Source organism: Moschus berezovskii, chromosome 22 (assembly GCF_049115385.1).
Source record: "Moschus berezovskii isolate FMDL1 chromosome 22, NW_MosBer_1.0, whole genome shotgun sequence".
In the NCBI taxonomy this organism is placed as follows: domain Eukaryota; kingdom Metazoa; phylum Chordata; class Mammalia; order Artiodactyla; family Moschidae; genus Moschus; species Moschus berezovskii.
In genome coordinates this window covers 4,602,298-4,625,264 of record NC_142481.1, presented here as the reverse complement: position 1 = coordinate 4,625,264, position 22,967 = coordinate 4,602,298, and the positions used below count along the sequence as shown (strand labels likewise).

Sequence of the window (22,967 nt, the reverse complement as noted above, 5' to 3'; positions counted from 1 at the left end):
TGGGACAAGAGCCCCGAGCCCAGGTCACAGCGGTTTTTATAATCTCAGGTTACATAAGCACCTATTTCTGTTCAAAAGATCAAGCTGGCAGAAGCTCATTGGCCAGTTCATGCATGCACGGAAGCTCATTGGCCAGTTTATACGCGCGCGGGGTTTTTCTGGGGGATTTCCCTTTTTACTCTGATTGGCTCGACTTTTGGCGCCGTGGGGACTTTTCTAGGGAGGAGTTTCTTAATTTTGGCGCCGGCGGGATCTTCTTAGGGAGGAGTTTCTGTGGACTTAGCCTCCACCCTCTCTCCAGGAAATCAAAACTTAGGCCTAAGCAAGGTCTCAGGCCTATCCTGGCTACTCAGATGTTAGGGTTCCTAACATGACTTGCAGACAGGTGGTCAGAGTGCAAATCATTTTGTGAAAATCTGTGTCCCCCGGCTGCAGAGGGTACTGAAAAACACCTAAGAACTCAGGGTATTCCTGTGGCTTCCAAAGTGGCACTAGTGGTAAAGAACCGCTTGGCAATGAGAGGACACCAAGAGATGTGAGTTCAATTCCTGGGTCAGGAAGACCCCCTGGAGGAGGGCATGACAACCCATTCTAGTATTCTGCCCTGGAGAGTCCCCACTGGTGGAGGAGCCAGGCGGGCTACATTCCAAGGGGAGGCAAAGAGTTGGACTTAGCTCGCTAAAGGCAATGGATCTTTCGGAAGAATTCTGAGCGCAAAGTTTTGCAGGAACCCAAGCCCCCCAGGTGATTCCCAGCAAGCACGCATTCCCCACCACCCCTCCGCCAAGGGAACAGGCAGAGGCAGTGGCGGGCCACACCCACCCTAGAAAGAGCCCCGCCCCAGGCAATCAGCCCAACATCCTTTGTTTCTAAGTTCCCGCCCTCATCCTCAGCTCCGGAGAGGTCTCAGGCGTGCGGAGTGTGAGGCTGCAGCTCAGGGCTCCTAAATGCGGGTCTTCACCCTCCACGTTTCAAAAACCCTCCTACCCATGGAGCTGGAAAAACTAAATCAGAGTTGTTGATGATTTCTTTTTCTCCCTCCAATTAACCTGTTCATTCTTAACTTTTTTTCGGGGTAGAGGGTCGATCGCTGGAAAGATTTAATTCAGGCAAAGACCTGCCATAGATGTGAGATTTGTTTTCCCCTCTTGAAATTGGATGTGTGTTAATTGGCAAAAAAAAAAAAAAAAAGTTTTTACATGGAAACAGCAATGGAATAATTCACGTTTTCCAGTAGTGGAGATCTTTGTGTTCGCTCAGTCAGGTCTGACTCTTTGCAACCTCACGGACTGTAGCCCACCAGGCTCCTCTGTCCGTGGGATTCTCCAGCCAAGGATACTGGAGTGGGTTGCCATGGCCTCCTCCAGGGGATCTTCCCAGCCCAGGTATTGCCTCTCTTGCCTCTCCTGCAGTGGCAGGTGGATTCTTTACCACTAGCCACCTGGGAAACCCAGTGAAGATCTTTATCCCTAGACTATTAAAAAATTTAAAAAAAAAAAGAGAAAAACAAAAACAAAAAAACCCTCCTAATATGTGTCAGCTAGCCCAGGGGTCGGGTCCATTGTCTCCCGTGAATTGTACTGTGACCTGCTCTCTGTACTGCAGAAAGAAAGGAGAACTCTCAGGGGTGGTCTGCAAAGAGAATGCACCAAAGGGAAGCACCAAACACAGAATGTGATCCGCATGTCAGATTAGTCTTGATTGCCCCCTACAGATCAGCAACAGAGGAAGCTAAGAAAGGCTCAGAAAGGGCAGGAGAAACAAGCACCTTTTTTCTGCATTTTCACTGCAGCAGTTGCAGGTGGAAGAGCTGTGTGGATGCCTTTGAAGGTGTTTTCTCAACCTGTGGATGTGAGTTTGCGACATAACATCCCCAGAGAAGACTCGCAGCAGCAGGAAGAAGAGGAGGAAATGGCAGCTTCTCAGGTAAATGTCCTCACCGAGTCTGGGGCTGTGTCTGCTTTTCCTCCTGAAATGCCTGGACTGAGAACCTGCAAACCTTTAGTTCCCTGATTCCAAGTTTTCTCCCTGGGGGGTTAGTTGTTGCTGCTGCTGCTAAGTCTCTTCAGTCGTGTCCGACTCTGTGCGACCCCATAGAGGGCAGCCCACCAGGTTCCCTCATCCCTGGGATTCTCCAGGCAAGAACACTGGAGTGGGCTGCCATTTCCTTCTCCAACGCATGAAAGTGAAAAGTGAAAGTGAAGTCGCTCAGTCGTGTCCGACTCTTAGCGACCCCATGGACTGCAGCCTACCAGACTCCTCTGTCCATGGGATTTTCCAGGCAAGAGTGCTGGAGTGGGGTGCCATTGCCTTCTCCGGGGTTAGTGGTTAGCAACTTGTTTCTTTTAACAGTGAAGAGCGGCTCTTTGGCCTAACTTCTCCACTATATCCCAGAGCCTGTTATCCGTCGTCTGTATCCCGGCTTTCTCTAGAGCATGATGAATTCTCAACATGAATTAGTGACGTTCAGTTGTTCACTGTATGCCTTTTGCGCGAGATCAACACGGGGAGGCACTGGTACCAGAGATTCCCACTGGGATGTGGTCTGGTGTTAGGATCATAGTGAAGTAGGGGAAATGCCGTGATGAGTTTACATGTGGATGCAGCTTCAGCTCATTAGAACAGGAGTTACAGATTGTCCTTATAAATTGAGTGACCTCGGTGGTCCGCAGTTCTTCAGGAAAGTTTCAGAAATACAAACTTTGGAGAGACTCCTCAATATCGGTAAGTGATACTAACTACTTAAATGTAGTATTGGGCTACAGATCTGGGAAATCATATATGAAGTGAGATTTCCTTATGACTCTTTTTTAAAATATTTATTTATTTGGCTGCACTGGGTCTTCGTCGCGGCAGGTAGGATCTTCAGTCATCCTTGTAGTTTTCGGGTTCTTTGGTTGTGACATGTAAACTCTTAGCTACAGCATGTGGGATCTGGTTTCCTGATCAGGGAACGAACCAGACCTCCTTGCACTGGGAGCTCAGGGTCCTAGTCACTGGATCATCACGACGTCCCCGAACTAACAGTTTTTAATAATAGATTCAGATCACAGTTTCCATAATAGTGCCAAAATACCCATGCAGTGATAATGCATTCCTCCATGTACTTCTTACCCCATGACTCATGTTTACTGGCTTAGGTGTTCCTGTGAGATTCCCATGCTATGAGTTTGTTTTTTTCCACTTGACTCGAACAAGTGTTTTGGAAAGAAAAAGTGAGGGATGTACCTAAACTATCACAATTAAGAGAGTACCTTCATGTCTTCTTTTTTCAGCTCTGGAAAATAAACACTCATTCACGTGTATTCAGCAGAGACGCTGGGTTTTGGGAGTGGGGGTTTTCATCCCAAGCCCAGGTCTGATCTTTTCCAGTACACTCCACGCTCACATCACAGAGTCTCATCACAGTTTTGCATATTCCAAGAATCTAAGTAGTCCTAATCTATGCTCAGCTGTATTAAAATTTAAAATACAGCTCAGTGCAAATAAAGAATATCATCCTCAAACATTAGGTACATTTTTAATCCATTGAAAATTACTTGAGTTTAGTGACATAAAATTTTTCTCTCTTCCTCTTAATGAGTATATAGCCCCATTTGCGTGTATATCTGTACTCAGTGGAGATGAGTTTGAGCAGTCTCTGGGAATTGGTGATGGACAGGGAGGTCTGGTGTGCTGTGGTCCATGGGGTCGCAAAGGGTCGGACACGAATGAGCACTGAACTGGACTGTATGTATGAAAATATTAACATCACTTGATCAATTTTTTCTTCTTCTTCTTCTTTTTTATTTTTGGTTAGTTTTTTTGAAGACCTTCTGTGGAAGGGAATGACTACCCACCCCAGTATTCCTGCTGGGGAATTTCTTGGACAGAGGAACCCGGCAAGTTAGAGAACATGGGGTCACAAAGAATTGGACGTGACTGAGTGACTAAAACTTTTCTTGTCTTTAGTATTCTTTACAGTTACAGAAACTTCTGTCACCTTTTCTTGGCATTGTCTCTGTGAATCTGTGTTTTATTAGTTAAAATCTGAAGTACATAAACTGAAGTAAAGTTTAAGCTCTGCCATTTAATGACTGTTTGTTAATATTTGCCAAAAGGTATAAGAGCGACATTACTGATATTCAGTTATTTCTAACTAAGCTTATCTCTCAGGTGGGGAGGGAACCAAGCTTCCCCCACTCCTGAACATCCTAAAGAATTCTCTTCAGACTACTCCTGTTTCTCAGGGCTGGGAAGGACCAAGCTTCCCCGACTCCTGCAGATTCAATGAATGACTGCCACTTGGGAAGGCTTCCTATTAGACCTGTTAAAATCTGTAAAACAATTAAAGTTCCAAATTAAGTATGAATTCTTACCTTACTATTCTATTTCATTGCTGCTCAAAACCGTAACTCATCGAGCAGAATTTTCAACATTAAAACTCAAATAACCCAGCTAAAAATGTGGCAATTTGGCCCTACTTCACAACTCTTGGCTCCGAATATGCTCTTAAAAAAAATTTTTTTTCCCGCTTCTTTGATAAACAATTTATCCTATGTCAAACAAGTAGAATGCTGAAAAATAAATATGCTGATGCTGCCCTGATGATTTTATAATTTCTCTTTCAGATGAGAATCATTTCTCTAACGACTGTGGATCATAACTCATCCTCTTTTCTTCACATTAGAAATTGGGTAGAAAGGATTACTGTGATTTTGTAATACCAGCCAAGCCACTAAATCATGACCAGGTCTCTGAACTTGCCTTTTTCATCTTGGGTCACATTAGGAAGTTTTCCCATGGCCACAGGGCATCTGTACTTTGTATTTCAGGGACAGCTGATATTCCAGGATGTGACCATAGACTTCACTCAAGAGGAGTGGGAATGTCTGGATCTTGTTAAGCGGGAATTGTACAGGGACGTGATGTTAGAGAACTACGGGAACCTGGCCTCCTTGGGTGAGGATAACTGCCTTCCAGAATCCCTTATCTACCCACTGGGTTTTTATTCTGTCATTTCAAGAATGTCTTCTGAAATTTTCAGCTCCCACAGTAGTTTCAGATGTCTGTTTTCTAGGGGAAAATGTGTATTTGTGAATTTAGAGAGAAAAGCTTCATGATGATTCGTTATGCTGGTGATGTTTTTCTTCCTTGATGTACTCTGCCTCCTTCTTTCTAGGTTAGTGGTAATTGTGTAAGTGTCGTGGTAATAATAGATGTACCTCTCTTAATTTCACATTGACACTACTTACCTTTGCCTTAGTACTTCTTGACCAGAATCTCAGGATCTGATTGTTAGGTGTTTGTTAGTACTGTATGGCGGCTTTGAATAAAGTATTTCGGGAAATCGTTTTCTAGAACAAAATGCGTTCTCCTCTCACGTGAACACTTATTGGATTCGATGATGATGAATCCCTAACAACACAAACATTCCTTTCTTTGATCAACAGGGCTTGTCTCTAAGCTGGACCAGGTTCCCTCTCTGGAGCAATTGCAGGATCCCGGGAATATAAGGAGAATGGAGACAACAGCCATTTACCCAGGTAGGTGTGGATGGAGACGATGACTCAGATGAGAGGTCCAAGGAGCAGCGAGGAACTCCTCCTTGCTCACGTGGTTTTGGAAGACTTGCTTGAATGGAAATGGTTTTCAGAAACCTGGCTTTGTGTCTGCTGCTGTGATAGAAATGTATCACCTGCCCCATTCTGCCTCTTAAATCGTTCGTGAGTTTGTCTCCGTGGTTACTCTTCTCCGTCACAGTGTGAACTCAAAGTCTCCTCTTGGCTTGTATTCCTTCATTCATGCTTCCATCTCTTGGGGTCCTTAGGAAAATTCTGCCCATTTGTGAGTAACTGTGTGACGGTTCTTTTGAAGTTTCCTTCTACCTCTAGACAGAAATGTGTGAGTGGAGTGGTAGACAAACGGCCAAACTTCTAGGAATACTGGGCACGGGTTTTTGTTCTCTGATTTATAATTTCCTATCCACTGGGAGTGACACATAAGACCTTCTGAATAAACTTCAAATTCAAGTAATTTTTCACTGCAGAAAGCAAAACCTCATGAAAATGAAAGAATGCACAGCTCAGGTTGACTTCAAAGTTTCTTTTCTCCTTATATGATCTCGTAATAAATATCTTTAGTTTATTTGCCCCAATTCTAACATGATAAAATACTTTATTATATACTATTACCTCATAGGATTTTAAAATAAATTGACAACAATCTTAGCACATTTTTACTATATTATTAATGGTTGATTCAAATTATGACAATTTTTATATTATATAAGGAAATCTATTAAAAGTTCTAATTGGAATATCGCTGTTTTCCAATTTTGTATTCCTATACAGTCAAGAGAATCAATTAGACATATCAGTCAGGTCAGTTCAGTTGGTCAGTCAAGTCTGAGTCTGCGATCTTTGGTCTGCAGCAAGCCAGGCTTCCCTGTCCATCGTCAACTCCCAGAGCTTGCTCAAACTCATAAGCATCGAGTCAGTGATGCCATCGAACCATCTCATCCTCTGTCGTTCCCTTCTCCTCTCATCTTCAATCTTTCCCAGCATCAGGGTCCTACTCAGTGAGTCAGTTCTTCGCATAAGGTGGCCAAGGTATGAGAGCTTCAGCATCAGTCCTTCCAATGAATATTCAGGACTGATTTCCGTTAGGATGGAGTGGTAAGATCTTCTTGCAGTCCAAGGTACTCTGAAGAGTCTTCTCCAACACCACGTTGAAAAGCATCAATTCTTCAGCACTCAGCTTTCTTCATGGTCCAACTCACAAATCCATAGATGACTACTGGAAAAACCAAGTTATGACTAGATGGACCTTTATCAGCAAAGTAATGTTTCTGCTTTTTAATATGCTGCCTAGGTTGGTCATAGCTTTTCTTCCAAGGAGCAATCATGGCTGTAGTCACCACCTGCAGTGATTTGAGAACCCAAAAAAATAAAGTCTCTCACTGTTTCCACTATTTCTCCTGCCGATCGCCACGAAATGATCTGACTGGTGCCATGATCTTCATTTTTTGAAGGTTGAGTTTGAAGCCAGCTTTTTCACCTTATCTTTCAGTTTCATCAAGAGACTCCTCAGTACCTCTTTGCTTTCTACTATAGGATGGTGTCATCTGTATATCTGAGATTATGGATATTTCTCCATGAAATCTTGATTCTAATTTGTGCTTCATCCAACCCGGTATGTCAATGACGTATTGTGCATATAAGTTAAATAAGCAGGGTGACAATATACAGCCTTGACCTACTCCTTTCCTAGGTTGAAATCAGTCCATTGTCACATGTCCAGTTCTCACTGTTGCTTCTTGACATGCATACAGATTTCTCAGGAGGCAGGTAAGGTAGTCTGGTGTTCCCATCTCTTTAACAATTTTCCGGTTTCTTGTGATCCACACAATCAAAGGCTGTGGTGTAGTCAATAAAGCAGATGTAGTTGTTTTCCCAGAACTCTCTTGCTTTTTATATGATCCAAGGGATGTTGACAATTTGATCTCTATTCCTCTGCCGTTTCTAAATCCAGCTTGAACATCTGGGAGCTCTTGGTTCAGGTATTGTTAAAGCCTCGCTAGGAAAAATTTGGAGCCTTTGCTACTGTTTGAAATGAGGGCAATTGTGTAGTAGTTTGAGCATTCTTTGGCATTGTCTTTCTTTGTGATTGGAATGAAAACTGACCTTTCCCAGTCCTGTGGCCACCGCTGAGTTTTCCAAATTAACTGGCTAATCATGTGCAGAACTTCAGCATGATCATTTTTTGGTCCTGAAATAGCTCAGCTGGAGTTCCATCACCTGCACTAACTTCGTTGGTCGCCAGGATGTCTGTTACTAGGTGAGTGATCACACCATCGTGGTTATCTCAGTCATTGAGATCTTTTTTGTATAGTTTTTTCATGTATTCTTGCCAACTTCTCTTAATATCTTCTGCTTCTTTTAGGCCCATTCCATTTCTGTCCTTCATTGTTCCCATCTTGGCATGAAATATTCCAGGTACCTCTAATTTTCTCAAAGATGTCTTTAGTCTTTACCATTCTATTGATTTCCTTCCCATTTAGGTCTCCAGAGAGCAATGAGTAGAGTTCCCTCTCTCAATCATAGTTTTAAAAATCTCTCTTCTTATTAAATTTCTTAAAACTAGTACTTTATTAAGTGTACAGTTCAGTTCAGTTCAGTTGCTCAGTCCTGTCCGACTCTCCACGACCCCATGAATCACAGCACGCCAGGCCTCCCTGTCCATCACCAACTCCCGGAGTTCACTCAAACTCATGTCCACAGAGTCGGTGATGCCATCCAGCCATCTCATTCTTGGTCGTCCCCTTCCGCCCCCAACCTTTCCCAGCATCAGAGTCTTTTCCAGTGAGTCAACTCGTCGCATGAGGTGGCCAAAGTATTGCAGTTTCAGCTTTAGCATCAGTCCCTCCAATGAACACCCAGGATCGATCTCCCTTAGAATGGACTGGTTGGATCTCCTTGCAGTCCAAGGGACTCTCAAGAGTCTTCTCCAACACCTCAGTTCAAAAGCATCAATTCTTCGGCGATCAGCTTTCTTCACAGTCCAACTCTCACATCCATACATGACCACTGGAAAAACCATAGCCTTGACTAGACGGACCTTGGTTGGCAAAGTAATGTCTCTGCTTTTTAATATATTATCAAGGTTGGTCATAACTTTCCTTCCAAGTAAGCGTCTTTTAATTTCATGGCTGCAATCAGCATCTGCAGTGATTTTGGAGCCCCCCAAAATAAAGTCTGACACTGTTTCCACTGTTTTTCCATCTATTTCCCATGAAGTGATGGGACCAGAGGCCATGATCTTTGTTTTCTGAATGTTGAGCTTCAAGCCAACCTTTTCACTCTCCTCTTTCACTTTCATCAAGAGGCTCTTGAGTTCCTCTTCACTTTCTGCCATAAGGGTAGTGTCATCTGCATATCTGAAGTTATTGATATTTCTCCCAGCAATCTTGATTGCAGCTTGTGCTTCTTCCAGCCCAGCGTTCCTCATGATGTAGTCTGCATATAAGTTAAATAAGCAGGGTGACAATATACAGCCTTGATGCACTCCTTTTTCTATTTGGAACCAGTCTGTTGTTCCATGTACAGTTCTGACTGTTGCTTCCTGACCTGCATACAGGTTTCTCGAGAGGCATGTCAGGTGGTCTTGGATTCCCATCTCTTTCAGAATGTTCCACAATTTATTGTGATCCACACAGTCAAAGGCTTTGGCATAGTCAATGATGCAGAAATAGATGCTCTTCTGGAACTCTCTTGCTTTCTCCATGATCCAGCGGATGTTGGCAATTTGATCTCTGGTGCCTCTGCCTTTTCTAAAACCTGCTTGAACATCTGGGAGTTCATGGTTCACATATTGCTGAAGCCTGGCTTGGAGAATTTTGAGCATGACTTTACTAGCGTGTGAATCTTATTTGTATTCTGCTTCCTCAGACACTGTCTTATGTGTCCTCAGTTTCTGATTAGTTCTCTGTCATTAGCATTTATGATTTTTAGATTGAAACATCTAATAGACCATTCTCAGAAATTTTATGGCAAGAAGTGGATTAAAGAATTACTAGGCACCTAGGAGTTGTGAAATGTTAGGTGTCTCCACTTAAGATGACTAAAAGCAGGAAGTAATCATTAGGGTGCCTAACTCCTCTTCATTTAGTGGACCTTGTAGGTTTTTATCGTGCTTCTTCCTCTATAACCTGTCTTTGCCATCCCATTTTGTCCAGCGTTCTGTTTGTGGTCTCTGTTTTGAAGGTTACAGGAACCCACTTAGCCGTCCTTCTGTTGTCTGCACCTTGGTGGGTGAGGTTCGTCCAGAGGGTTGTGCCTTTATCATCTTGATCTGTGCCTTGATTGCTGTTGTCTTGACCAGAGCCTGCCTGGATATTCAGGCTGTTTCTGCATTGTTCTGTGGTTGTTACTGCCCTGTCTGTGGTGGTACCTGCTCCCTGCGTGGTGGAGTAGAGACCCCGCATCTGATTCTTCGTTGTGATTCTGATCTGCGGTGCCAGGCTCGTGGGATTGGAGCACATCCAGTGGGAGAGAAGTCAGAGTGTTACTCCTCTGGGGACGTTCACCTCAGGGTGTGCCCTGGTTCCCCCTCTCATGCCTTCTGCAGGCTCTCATGTTATGCAATGCTGGCACTGATCTTGGCCCACGCCAACCATGGGCATGATGGCACATGGTACTGGGGTCTCTCAGATGTTTTCCCAAGGTCACCACATAGATTCAGAGAAGTCAGGCCCTGGGTTTCATTCACGTGGAGCTGGACCCGCTGTGTTGCTACGGGGCAGCTCAGGCTCTGTCCTGGCCCAGCCTGCTTGTGTAGGAGCCCACAGAGTGTACAGCTGCTAAAGCTACACCTGCCATGAATGAGAGAGGCCTGGTTGTTGATTCAGATGCTCTGTATGGGCTGAGGTTACAAATCCAGTAATGGGTATAAGACCATGGCTTGTGTTGCTGCAAGAAATGATTTCAGCTTTCCTTCTTTATCCCTGGTATTCAGCTGTGCTGTCAGCTCCATCTGTGGGTGTGGCCAACTCACGGGTGTCTGATCCTGAGACTGCCCCAGAGCACAGGAGTCTGCTGATTGTGCAGGAGGTAGATGGGTCGAGGCTGTGGCTGGGGGATCAAACAACCCACGTGGGTGAAGTTCTTCACAGTTCCTGGCAATCAGGGTCCAACACCAGGGACAGGGAATGTAATGGGCGTCCTCTTTGGCCATCACTCACCAGTGGTGCTCTGCTCTATGCTGGTTCAGGCTTCACCACAGGCATCCCCTTTGCAGAGCTCCTCCCTCACTCCCATCCCTTCAGGATGTTTCCTCATAGCCAACGGCTGTCTTCTGCCTCGGCCTGCTCTCCAGACCCCACATTCCAGCACCCAGCCCTTGTCTGCAGTGGTGGACACCCTCTCAGGCTGGCTGGGCAGGGCTGGGGTCAGTATCCTGTGTGCAGGTCTCACTCTGTCCTGCTGCCACAGGCTGGTTTCCATGTGCTCTTCCCACAGAGAATGAGCCTCTCCTTCTGTCCAAACTGAGATCCCCCAGTGAGGGGCTGCCCCGGATATGGAGACATCGCCTCACTTTCATCTCTCCGCAGGGTTGCAGTCCCCAATCCACTTCCTTTTTCTTCTTCTTTCTTTTGCCCTTCCTGGCTCAGCAGGAATCTCTCTTGTTGTTGAGATTTCCCAGGGCCTCTGCTGGTGTTCAGCTGGGCTCTGTGAAAACTGTTCCATTTCTCATTCATTTGTGGGGAGATGATCCCCACCTCTGCGTAGTCCTCTGGCATCGTGATCCTTCTGTCTCTCTTTTATTTTTAAACTAGCTATGATCATCAATTTTCTCTAAATCTTTAAATGTATTCACTGAGAATAACACGGAATATTACTTGTTATTTCGTATCTTTCAGCTATGTCTCCACAAGACAGCCAGGATTTGATGCCGAAGAATCCAGCATTAGAAGATGTATTCCCAAAAGCAAGCCTAGGAATATATCAAACATTTCACCTCAGAAACTTAAATTTAATGAAAGACTGGGAATATATGAAGGTGTATGAAAGACAGAGAGGATGTTTATATGGACATAGAGAAATGGAGACAGTTACACATAATGCTAACATTACTGCAAAAAGAAATGAGCAACATGAGTCAAACCAGCTTCAGTTTTCAACATCTACTGAGAAGTGCAAGTGTTTAAGAAAAGATTTCCATCCTTTTATGAAACATCCATGTTCTCTAAAGGGAAACGTGGAAAATCTGGAAGGTAACCTAGTCTCTACTGCAAATACTCATTCAGACAATTCTGAATGTAGGCTTCTACTGAACATACATTCAAACATGTCTGAACACCTACAATTTTACAAAGAGTGGGAAAGCTGACAATCTAATCAATGTGAAGAATCCATGAAAAGGGGGTCATTTTTCTTCCCTCAAGAGATATTTTCTCTCCATTCCAACATGTATAATGTTGATGATAATGGAAGAGACAGAATCCAACCGTCATTGTTCAATACTTATTGTGATATGGTTAATACACAACAACATTCTGTGTATAATAAAATGAGTCAGACCTTAAGTAAGAGCTCCAGCTCCAATAATTACAAGAGTATTTATGGTGGACTGAGAAGGTATTCAGGCAATAAAACTGGGTATGTGGTTGAAGGAGACTCAAACCTTATGAAACATCAGGGACCCGAATCTTCAAACAAGGATTCTCCAAGTAATAAACGTAGAAATACTTTTGATCAAATGTCAGGTTTTTCTCTAGATAAGCGGACTTGTACTGAAGAGAGGACTTGTAGTGAATATGGTAAGGTTTCTAATCAGTCTTCAGAACTTATTCAACAGCAGACTGTTCAGAATCCACAGAAAGAAAACAAGTGTAAGATATGTGGCAGAGTGTTTAGTAAGTCATGCCATCTAAGTAGACATAACATAATTCATACAGGAAGGAAACCTTTCAAATGTACAGAATGTAGCAGAGAATTTAACCATAGCTCACTTCTTATCAAACATCAGAGAATTCACACTGGAGAGAAACCTTATAAATGTACAGAATGTGGCAAAGCCTTTACTTACACCTCAAGTCTTATTCAACATCGGCGAATCCATACTGGAGAGAAACCTTACAAATGTACAGAGTGTAACAAAGCCTTTATCTGTTCCTCGCAGCTAACCTATCATCAGCAAATCCACACTGGAGAGAAGCCTTATAGATGTAAAGAATGTAACAAAGCCTTTATCTGGTCCTCGCAGCTAACCTATCATCAGCGAATCCATACTGGAGAGAAGCCTTATAGATGTAAAGACTGTAACAAAGCCTTTATCCGTTCCTCACATCTTACTGCCCATCAGCGAATTCATTCTGGGGAGAGACCTTATAAATGTAAAGAATGTAACAAAACCTTTATTCAGCGTTCACATCTTTCTTGACATCAGCGAATACATACTGGAAAGAAGCCTTATACATGTCAAGAATGTAGCAAAGCCTTAATCGTTCCTCATATCTTACCAAACATCAGCAAATTCATACTGAAGGGAAGCCTTATAAATGTAAAGATTGTAACAAAGCCTTTATCTGGTCCTCATATCTTACTGCACATCAGCGAATTCATTTTGGGGACAGACCTTATAAATGTAAAGAGTGTAACAAAGCCTTTACTCACCGCTCATATCTTAATAAACATCAGCGAATTCATTCTGGAGAGAAGCCTCATAAATGTACAGAATGTGGCAAAGCCTTTAGTCAGAGTGGTAATCTCACTAAACATCTGAGAACACACACTGAATAGAAACCCTAGTAATGGAACAAGTGATGGAAGAGGTTTGCCCTAACATGCATCGGAAAACACAAGAATTTATATAAGAAATCGATGGAAATGATATAACAAATATGTATAAAGGTATTTAATCAAAAGTTAAATGGAAATAACGGATTGCATATAAGTTAAATAAGCAGGGTGACAATATACAACCTTAATGTATTCCTTTTCCTATTTGGAACCAGTCTGTTGTTCCATGTACAGTTCTAACTGTTGCTTCTTGACCTGCATACAGGTTTCTCAAGAGGCAGGTCAGGTGGTCTGGTATTCCCATCTCTTTCAGAATGTTCCAGAGTTTATTGTGATCCACACAGTCAAAGGCTTTGGCATAGTCAATGAAGCAGAAATAGATGTTTTTCTGGAACTCTCTTGCTTTCTCCATGATCCAGCGGATGTTGGCAATTTGATCTCTGGTTTCTCTGCCTTTTCTAAAACCTGCTTGAACATCTGGAAGTTCACGGGTCACATATTGCTGAAGCCTGGCTTGGAGAATTTTGAGCATGTCTTTACTAGCGTGGGAGATGAGTGCAATTGTGCGGTAGTTTGAGCATTCTTTGGCATTGCCTTTCTTTGAGATTGGAATGAAGACTGACTTTTTCCAGTCCTGTGGCCACTGCTGAGTTTTCCAAATTTGCTGGCATATTGAGTGCAGCACTTTCACAGCATCATCTTTCAGGATTTGAAATAGCTCAACCGGAATTCCATCACCTCCACTAGCTTTGTTCGTCGTGATGCTATCTAAGACTCACTTGACTTCACATTCCAAGATGTCTAGCTCTAGGTGAGTGATCACACCATCGTGATTATCTTCATCGTGAAGATCTTTTTTGTACAGTTCTTCTATGTATTCTTGCCACCTCGTCTTAATATCTTCTGCTTCTGTTAGGTCCATACCATTTCTGTCCTTTATCGAGCCCATCTTTGCATGAAATGTTCCCTTGATATCTCTAATTTTCTTGAAAAGATCTCTTGTTTTTCCTATTCTGTTGTTTTCCTCTATTTCTTTGCATTGATCGCTGAGGAAGGCTTTCTTATCTTTCCTTGCTACTCTTTGGAACTCTGCATTCAGATGCTTATATCTTTCCTTTTCTCCTTTGCTTTTTGCTTCTCTTCTTTTCACAGCTATGTGCAAGTCCTCCTCAGACAGCTATTTAGCTTTTTGCATTTCTTTTCCATGGGGATGGTCTTGGTCCCTGTCTCCTGTACAATGTCACGAACCTCCATCCAGAGTTCATCAGGCACTCTATCTATCAGATATAGTCCCTTAAATCTATTTCTCACTTCCACTGTATAATCATAAGGGATTTGATTTAGGTCATATCTGAATGGTCTAGTGGTTTTCCTACTTTCTTCAACTTAAGTCTGAATTTGACAAGAAGGAATTCATGATCTGAGCCACAGTCAGATCCTGGTCTTGTGTGGCTGCAAAGAATATATTCAATCTGATTTCAGTGTTGACCATCTGGTGATGTCCATGTGTAGAGTCTTCTCTTGTGTTGTTGGAAGAGGGTGTTTGCTATGACCAGTGCGTTCTCTTGGCAAAACTCTATTAGCCTTTGCCCTGCTTCATTCCGTGCTCCAAGGCCAAATTTGCCTGTTACTCCAGGTGTTTCTTGACTTCCTACTTTTGCATTCCAGTCGCCTATAATGAAAAAGACATATTTTTTGGGTGTTAGTTCTAAAAGGTCTTGTAGGTGTTCATAGAATCGTTCAACTTCGGCTTCTTCAGCATTACTGGTTGGGGCATAGATTTGGATTACTGTAATATTGAACGGTTTGCCTTGGAAACACAAGCTGGAATCAAGATTGCTGGGAGAAATATGAATAACTTCAGATATGCAGATGACACCTTATGGCAGAAAGTGAAGAGGAACTCAAAAACCTCTTGAAAGTGAAAGAGGAGAGTGAAAAGTTTGGCTTGAAGGTCAACATTCAGAAAACGAAGATCATGGCATCTGGGCCCATCACTTCACGGGAAATAGACGGGGAAACAGTGGAAACAGTGTCAGAGTTTATTTTTGGGGGCTCCAAAATCACTACAGATGCTGATTGCAGCCAAGAAATTAAAAGACGCTTACTCCTTGGAAGGAAAGTTATGACCAACCTAGATAGCATATTAAAAAACAGAGACATTACTTTGTCAACCAAGGTCTGTCTAGTCAAGGCTATGGTTTTTCCCATGGTCATGCATGTATGTGAGATTTGGACTGTGAAGAAAGCTGATCGTCGAAGAATTGATGCTTTTGAACTGAGGTGTTGGAGAAGACTATTGAGAGTCCCTTGGACTGCAAGGAGATCCAACCAGTCCATTCCAAAGGAGATCAATCCTGGGTGTTCATTGGAAGGACTGATGCTAAAGCTGAAACTGCAATACTTTGTCCACCTCATGCGATGATTTGACTCGCTGGAAAAAAGTCTGATGCTAGGAAGGACTTGGGGTAGGAGGAGACGGGGACGACAGAGAATGAGATGGCTGGATGGCATCACCGACTTGATGGACATGAGTTTGAGTGAACTCCGGGAGTTGGTGATGGACAGGGAAGCTTGGCGTGCTGTGATTCATGGGGTCGCAAAGAGTCGGACTCGATTGAGTGACTGAACTGAACAGGGATTGCATAGTAGAAGGCATTTCATCAACTTTTTTTTCAGAAGTTTCTCTGAAGGAGAATGACTGCAGGGAGTAATCCATAGTGAAAACACTTAGAAAAATGGATATATTAGCATGAATCGTGAAATGAAGGTTGATGATTGGAAAGTTACAATTTTTAGCAGTGTATATATGCTTTTTAATAATGACATGATTTGAGATTCTTTGAAGTGAATGTAATTCAGCACTCAAATAATCCATACTATGCTTTCTTTCTAGTGTGTTTGCAGACGTAGGTGTTTGATGGTTTCTTAAAACCATAAACTTTTTATATTGTGTTGCAACCATTTCTATCTATTCTCTATTAGAAGATGAATGATACCATAATGTAAAATGGACAATGACCATCTAAATGGAGGTGTTTATCATTGATGTGAAATATCTGGAGGTTGCCATGATATAAGTGATCATTTAATCGTTTCATGTATTAAAGTAAGACAGAAATTGGTTGTAAGGCTTCAAGAGATAACATCCTTGATTTGTAGGAACACAATGAGAGTTCACTGAAATATTGATATATCTTTATAATATCAACACAAATCATGATTACTACTTGACAATGTTGAAGTAAAGACAGTAATGCATACTGTAACCACGAAATGCATTAGAAACCCTTCCTGGAAAAAGCGTGGAATTACTGTATACCATGCTTGCTAAGTGCTTCCTAGCCTTTGTTTGGTAAGCCATAAAAGTCACAAATCTCAATCATTAATCAAAAAATGAATATGGTTCTCTGTACATTTGATCTGTATTTAATCATGGATCATACCGCGGATTGTAAAAAGTTTTATTTCGATATGTGTGAAATTAATACATGGTTATTCATAAAAGTGAATGGCCTTTATTGTTTCGGTTGATTGTAATGAATGAAATGTTAAGCCACCACCAACAGCAACCTTGCCCATCTTATTTAAGGTTGCTGTGATTCATGGGGTCGCGGAGAGTCAGACACGATTGAGCGACTGAACTGAACTGAACTGAAAGAGACCACAATGAACTGTTCGGTAGCACACAGAGATGGCATACGTGGAAATTAGTTTACTCACTGGATTTAAACTTCTCATAACTTCAGATATATTCCATCATTTCTGTGTTGTATTTCCTCTCCCATTTAACTACTTTAACACTGGGATAATTCTAACAGAAGGATTATACAGAGTGTTGTTGACAGTTTCCGTGAATTGCTCCATGTTGTTGCTGCCTCAGCATCTGTCTGGGGAGCAGGCAGCTTGCAGGTCCTTGAGCTCACACCAGCCAGTCCTGTGAGCCCCTGCACTAGATGACCACAGATGACAGTCTTGATCAACTCCAGGGTCTATTCACAGGCCACCGTTCAATCACACTGAGAGAGTCAATTTCTACACAGGTTGATCAGTCCAGGGGTTCCCAAAGAGAGAGGGATCTGGAATTTTCAGCGAGAAAGAACAAACGTTTTTTGCCCTGTACGCTCCTTAGGATTATGTAACCAATTATCCTGCATGAGGATAGTCTCTGGAAAAATACTTTCTATAATCCTGTTGTCTTAAAATGTATATTATGGGAGTGGGTCTAGTGAGGTCTTTACAACTTTCAGACATTCTTTTGATTCACTATAATAAATAATTAAAATATATAACTCTTTTGCTAACACTAGCGAGTGGACAGTCTTTCTTCTCCCTTCTGATGTCCTTGCCAGAAGCTTTCTCTATCTCTTTTCTACTTTTACAAAACTTCATTACACAAAAGCTCTGAGGGATCAAGCCTGATCTCTGGCCCCGGATTGAATTATTCTCCTCAGTAGGCCAAAAATCCAGAGGTCTTGTGCTTGAGCAGCAACCTTTCAGCACCCTCACAGTGCTCACCAGAATCCTTTTCTTGGTTTGAATGGATTAACCCACACTCAGTCTAGGGAGCCCGAGGCACTTCACTCAGGGTAAATTATACAAGCTGAACTGCAAATACTCCTGTTTTCTCTACCTGATTCTAGCTTTGACCTCTCTCAAATTCCTGCCCTAAATCCTCCCCTACAGAGAGGTCTTAGGTGTGAGTGTGAGGCTTTGAGCTCAGGACTCCTGAGCGTTGGTTTGGGGGAAGAAACATCAGAAAAAAATGGGATTTGCTGATAGCTCCTTTCACGGCCCCACTGTAGACCTGCAGATTCATGTCTTCTTGGAGTGGGGACCTGACCGCCAGGGATTTGTATTCATTGAAATGGTTCAGAAAGAATCTTTAGCCAAGTGGTTTCCATCTGGTTTCCCATCAGGATCACGTGACCAGTGTCAGGAAATTACCTCACTGATGCCCTCCCAACAGAGTTCTATGTTGGTCCTGCGGTAGCTTCAGTGTGGTGTGTAGGAAGTGCTCCAGCGGACTCTAAGGAGAGGCCCAGGTTAAGGACGTGGCTCCTGATCCATCTGTGAGAGCTGAGCCCTGGCGTCCGTCTGAGGAGAGGCCGCAGGGTTGGTCTAGCTGGATTTGGACCAGGGAAGTCAGTCAGCTCACATCCTCTGTGTCAGCAGTGTGTTAGGATCTCTCTGTGGGGAGAGAACAATCAAGAAATAGGTTCACAGGCTTGTCTCCAGGTAGGAATTGATTGTTCCTGAATCTCTCCTGAGACAGAGGACAGGAGAGGTCGGTCTTCGCAGCTTTTCAACGTTCTTCTGGCTGTAGGAGCGGTGGTTGCAGGTTAAAGAGCTGTGTTGATGCACTCCAAGGTATTTTCTCAACTCAGAAGTGCGTTTGCAGCATAACATCCCCAGAGAAGTGAGAGCAGGAGGAAGAAGAGGAGGAAATGGCAGCTTCTCAGGTAAAAATCCAATCCAGGGTCTGGGACTGTGTCTGCTTTTCCTCCTGAAATGCCCGAATGAGAATATGCAAGCCTTTAGCTCTCGGCTCCTAATTTTTCTTCCCGGTCATTTGTTTTCATCTTATATTTTCCCATTTGTTCTTATAATAGTGAAGACCTGCCCTTTAGAATACCCTCTTGTATCCCACAGCCTTTTCTCCCTTGTCTGCATGCTCGCTTTCTTTGCTGCTGTTGCTGCTGCTAAGTCACTACAGTCATGTCCGACTCTGTGCGACCCCATAGACGGCAGCCCACCAGGCCTCCCCATCCCTGGCAAGAACACTGGAGTGGGTTGCCATTTCCTTCTCCAATATGTGAAAGTGAAAAGTGAAAGTTAAGTCGCTCAGTCGTGTCTGACTAGTAGTGACCCCATGGACTATAGCCCACCAGGCTCCTCTGTCCATGGGATTTTCTAGGCAAGAGTACTGGAGTGGCTTGCCATTGCCTTCTCCCCACTTTCTTTGGAGCATGATGAATTCTCAACATGAATCAGCGACTTTCAGCTGTTGAAACTATTCTTTTTGTGAGAGATCAGCATGGGGAGTCACTCCTATCCTCACTCCCACTGGGATATGGTTCGGTGTTGGGATTTTAGGGACGTTGGGAAGTTCAGTGATGACTTAGAAGCTGGATGCAATTTAGATATTTAAAACCGAGTTTGAAACTGCCATTATACATAGAACCAACTCTCTTCTGTCCATGGGGTTTCCCGGGCAAGAATTCTGCAGTGGGTTGCCATTTGCTCCTCCAGGGGATTCTCTCCACTCTGAGACTGAAGCCGCATCTCCAGCATTGGCAGGCCAATTCTTTACCACTGAGCCAGCTGGGAAGCCCAGTGAATCAACTCAGTGGTCCAGAGTTTTTCCAGAAAATTTTCAACAGGCATTGTACAGGGACGTGATGTTAGCGAACTATAGGAACCTGCCCGCTTGGGTGAGGACAGCTTCCTTCCAGAAGTCCTTGTCTACCCACTGGGTTTTGGTTCCATCACTTCTAGAATGTTTCTGAAATTTTCTGATTCCCACAGTATTTTGAAATTTCTCCTTTCTAGGGGAAATGGGTATGTATGAGTTTAGAAAGAAAGGCTTCAGGATAATTCATTATGCTGGTAACCTTTTTCTTCCTTGATGTACTCTGCCTCCTTCTGTGAGAGTCAATTCCTAGGTAGGTTGATAACAACTCTGTTGTCCTGAAGAGGAAGCGGGGGGGGGGGGTGGTCTTGAAACTCACAAAGAGGAGATATGGGTCTGGAATTCTCAAGAAGGAAGAAGGACGAATACCTTTTTTTCCTTTACATTCCTTGGTCTTAGACACATAAAATGACTTTTTTTATGTGTCTTTATGTGTCTTAGACACGTTAGTTTTTCTTTAAGCCCAGAACTGATAATTAAACTACAAACAACTCAGTTTAAACTCTATATTAGGGAATATATAACAACAATGTATCCTGCTTGAGGACAGTTTCTCCTTCCTGAAAAACTTTTGACTATCCCTGATAACTTAGAATTTATATTATGAGAGTGGGTCAGGTTCAGTTCAGTTCAGTTGCTCAGTCCTGTCTGACTATTTGCGACCCCATGGACCACAGCACACCAGGACTGCCTGTCCATCACCAACTGCCGGAGTTTACTCAAACTCATGTCCCTTCAGTCATTGATGCCATCCAACCATCTCATCCTCTGTCATCCCCTTCTCCTCCCGCCTTTAATCTTTCCCAGCATCAGGGTCTTTTGAAATAAGTCAGCTCTTCACACCAGCTTGCCAAAGTATTGGCGTTTTAGTTTCAGCATCAGTCCTTCCAATGAATATTCAGAAATGATTTCCTTTAGGATGGACTGGTTGGATCTCCTACAGTCCCAGGGACTTCCAAAAGTCCACACCACAGTTCAAAAGCATCAATTCTTCGGTGTTTAGCTTTCTTTGTAGTCCAACTCTCACATCCATACATGACTACTGGAAAATCCATATGTCTGATTAGACCGACCTTTGTTGGCAATGTCTCTGCTTTTTAACACGCTGTCTAGGTTGGCCATAACTTTTCGTCCAAGGAGCAAGCGTCTTTTAATATCATGGCTGCAGTCCCCATCTGCAGTGATTTTGGAGCCCCCCCAAAATAAAGTCTATCACTGTTTAGATTGTTTCCCATCCATTTGCCAAGAAGTGATGGAACCAGATGCCATGATCTTAATTTCTGAATGTTGAGTTTTAAGCCAATGTTTTCACTCTCCTCTTTCAGTTTCTTTTTTTTTTTTTTCTGGAAAGAAGAACTTTTATTTACATTGAGTTGAGCTCTTCTTCCAAGAAAAAAAAGAGCAGCTCTTATATTTATTTTGTTCTGCATTCTTTTCTTAATGAAGTATAGTTGATGTACAATATTACATTATTTTCAGGCATATACTATAGTGAATCAGTACTTTTACTGATTATACTCCATTAGAATTTATCACAAGATAGTGGCGCTGGAGAAGACTCTTGAGGGTCCCTTGGACTGCAAGGAGATCCAACCAGTCCATTCTAGAGGAGATCAATCCTGGGTGTTCATTGGAAGGACTGATGCTAAAACTGAAACTCCAATACTTTGGCCACCTCATGCGACGAGTTGACTCACTGGAAAAGACTGATGCTGGGAGGGATTGGGGGCGGGAGGAGATGGGGATGACAGAGAATGAGATGGATGTATGGCATCACCAACTTGATGGACATGAGTTTGAGTGAACTCCGGGAGTTGGTGATGGACAGGGCGGCCTGGTGTGCTGTGATTCATGGGGTCGCAAAGAGTCAGACACGACTGAGCGACTGAACTGAACTGAACTGAATGGATGTAATTCCCTATGGTATATAATATATCCTTGTTACTTATCTATTTTATACGTAGTAGTTTTAAAAATTTATTTATTTTAATTGGAACCTAATTACTTTACAATATTGTAGTGGTTTCCTCTTTCAGTTTCATCAAGAGGCTCTTTAGTTCTTCTCTTTCTGCCATAAGGGTGGTGTCATCTGCATATCTGAGGTTATGGATATTTCTCCTGGTTATCTTGACTCCTGTTTGTGCTTCATCCAGCAGCATTTTTCGTGATGTGCTGTGCATATAAGTTAAATAAGCACGGTGAAAATATACAGCCTTAAGTACTCCTTTCCCGATTTGGAACCAGTCTGTTGTCCCATGTCCAGTTCTAACTGTTGCTTCTTGACCTGCATACAGATTTCTCAAGAGGCAGGTCCGGTGGTCTGATGTTCCCATCTCCTGAATAATTTTCCAGTTTGTTGTGAACCACACGGTCGAAGGCTTGACATTGTCAATAAGCAGTCTGGGTCTGGTAGGATCTTTCTATTGTTTTGATCTAACCCTGCTATCCTCAAACGTAAATTTTGGGAGTGGGTCTGGTAAAATTTTTACAACCTTGAGACATTCTTTTGATTTATCGTAATTTCTGATTTAAAAAGTTTATAGCTCCCTTGCTTAGACTAGCAAGGGGGCACTCTCTGCCCCCTTCTGATGTCTATGTCAGAAGCTTCTCTGTCCCTTTTTCAGTTTAATAAAACTCTGCTACACAAACGCTCTTGAGTGATCAACCCTGGTCCCTGGTCCCTGGTCCCGAAGTTAAATCTTCTTGTTTGGAGATGGTGAATCTGACACCTTTCACTGTAACGTATCACTTCATTCTAGGTTAGTGGTACTTGTATAAGCTCAGTAGTATTAAATAGTCAAACCTTTTCTTAATTTCACAGTTGCACACTTACTTTGCCTTCGTCGTACTTGACCAGTATCTCAGGATCTGATGTTATGGATTTGTTAGTGTTATATAGGTGATGTGAATAAAGAATTTGTGAAAATCACTTTCCAGGCTGTATTAACATTCTCCCTTGCATTCTCGTCTTGACTGAATACATATTGGATTGGACACTGATGAATCTCAGACAACACAAATATTCCTTTCTCTGATGAACAGGTCTCATGGGTTCTAAGCTGGACCTGAGCACTTTTCTGGAGCGATTGAATGACCCAGGAGTATAAGGAGAATGGAGACAACAGACATATACCAGGTAGGTACGAATGGATAGATGATGACTCAGATGAGAGGTCCAAGGAACAGAGAGGAACTCACCCTTCGTCACATGGTTTTGGAAGATTTGCTTCAATGTAAATGGTTTTCAAAAACCTGACTTTGTGTCCACTGCTGTC

General features: G+C 42.9%; 1 protein-coding gene and 1 pseudogene across 1 annotated transcript; both read left to right on the top strand.

Moving 5' to 3' along the window:
- The first annotated feature begins 4,781 nt into the window (after positions 1-4,781).
- Positions 4,782-22,799, top strand: LOC148774281 (KRAB domain-containing protein 5-like). The gene is made up of 4 exons (XM_088830710.1): positions 4,782-4,941; positions 5,433-5,525; positions 11,399-11,674; positions 22,735-22,799. Exons 1-4 carry the CDS (start codon positions 4,782-4,784, stop codon positions 22,797-22,799), a joined length of 594 nt encoding a protein of 197 aa, XP_088686836.1.
- LOC148774282 (uncharacterized) lies at positions 12,238-13,280 on the top strand (annotated as a pseudogene).
- Positions 22,800-22,967: the final 168 nt, after the last annotated feature.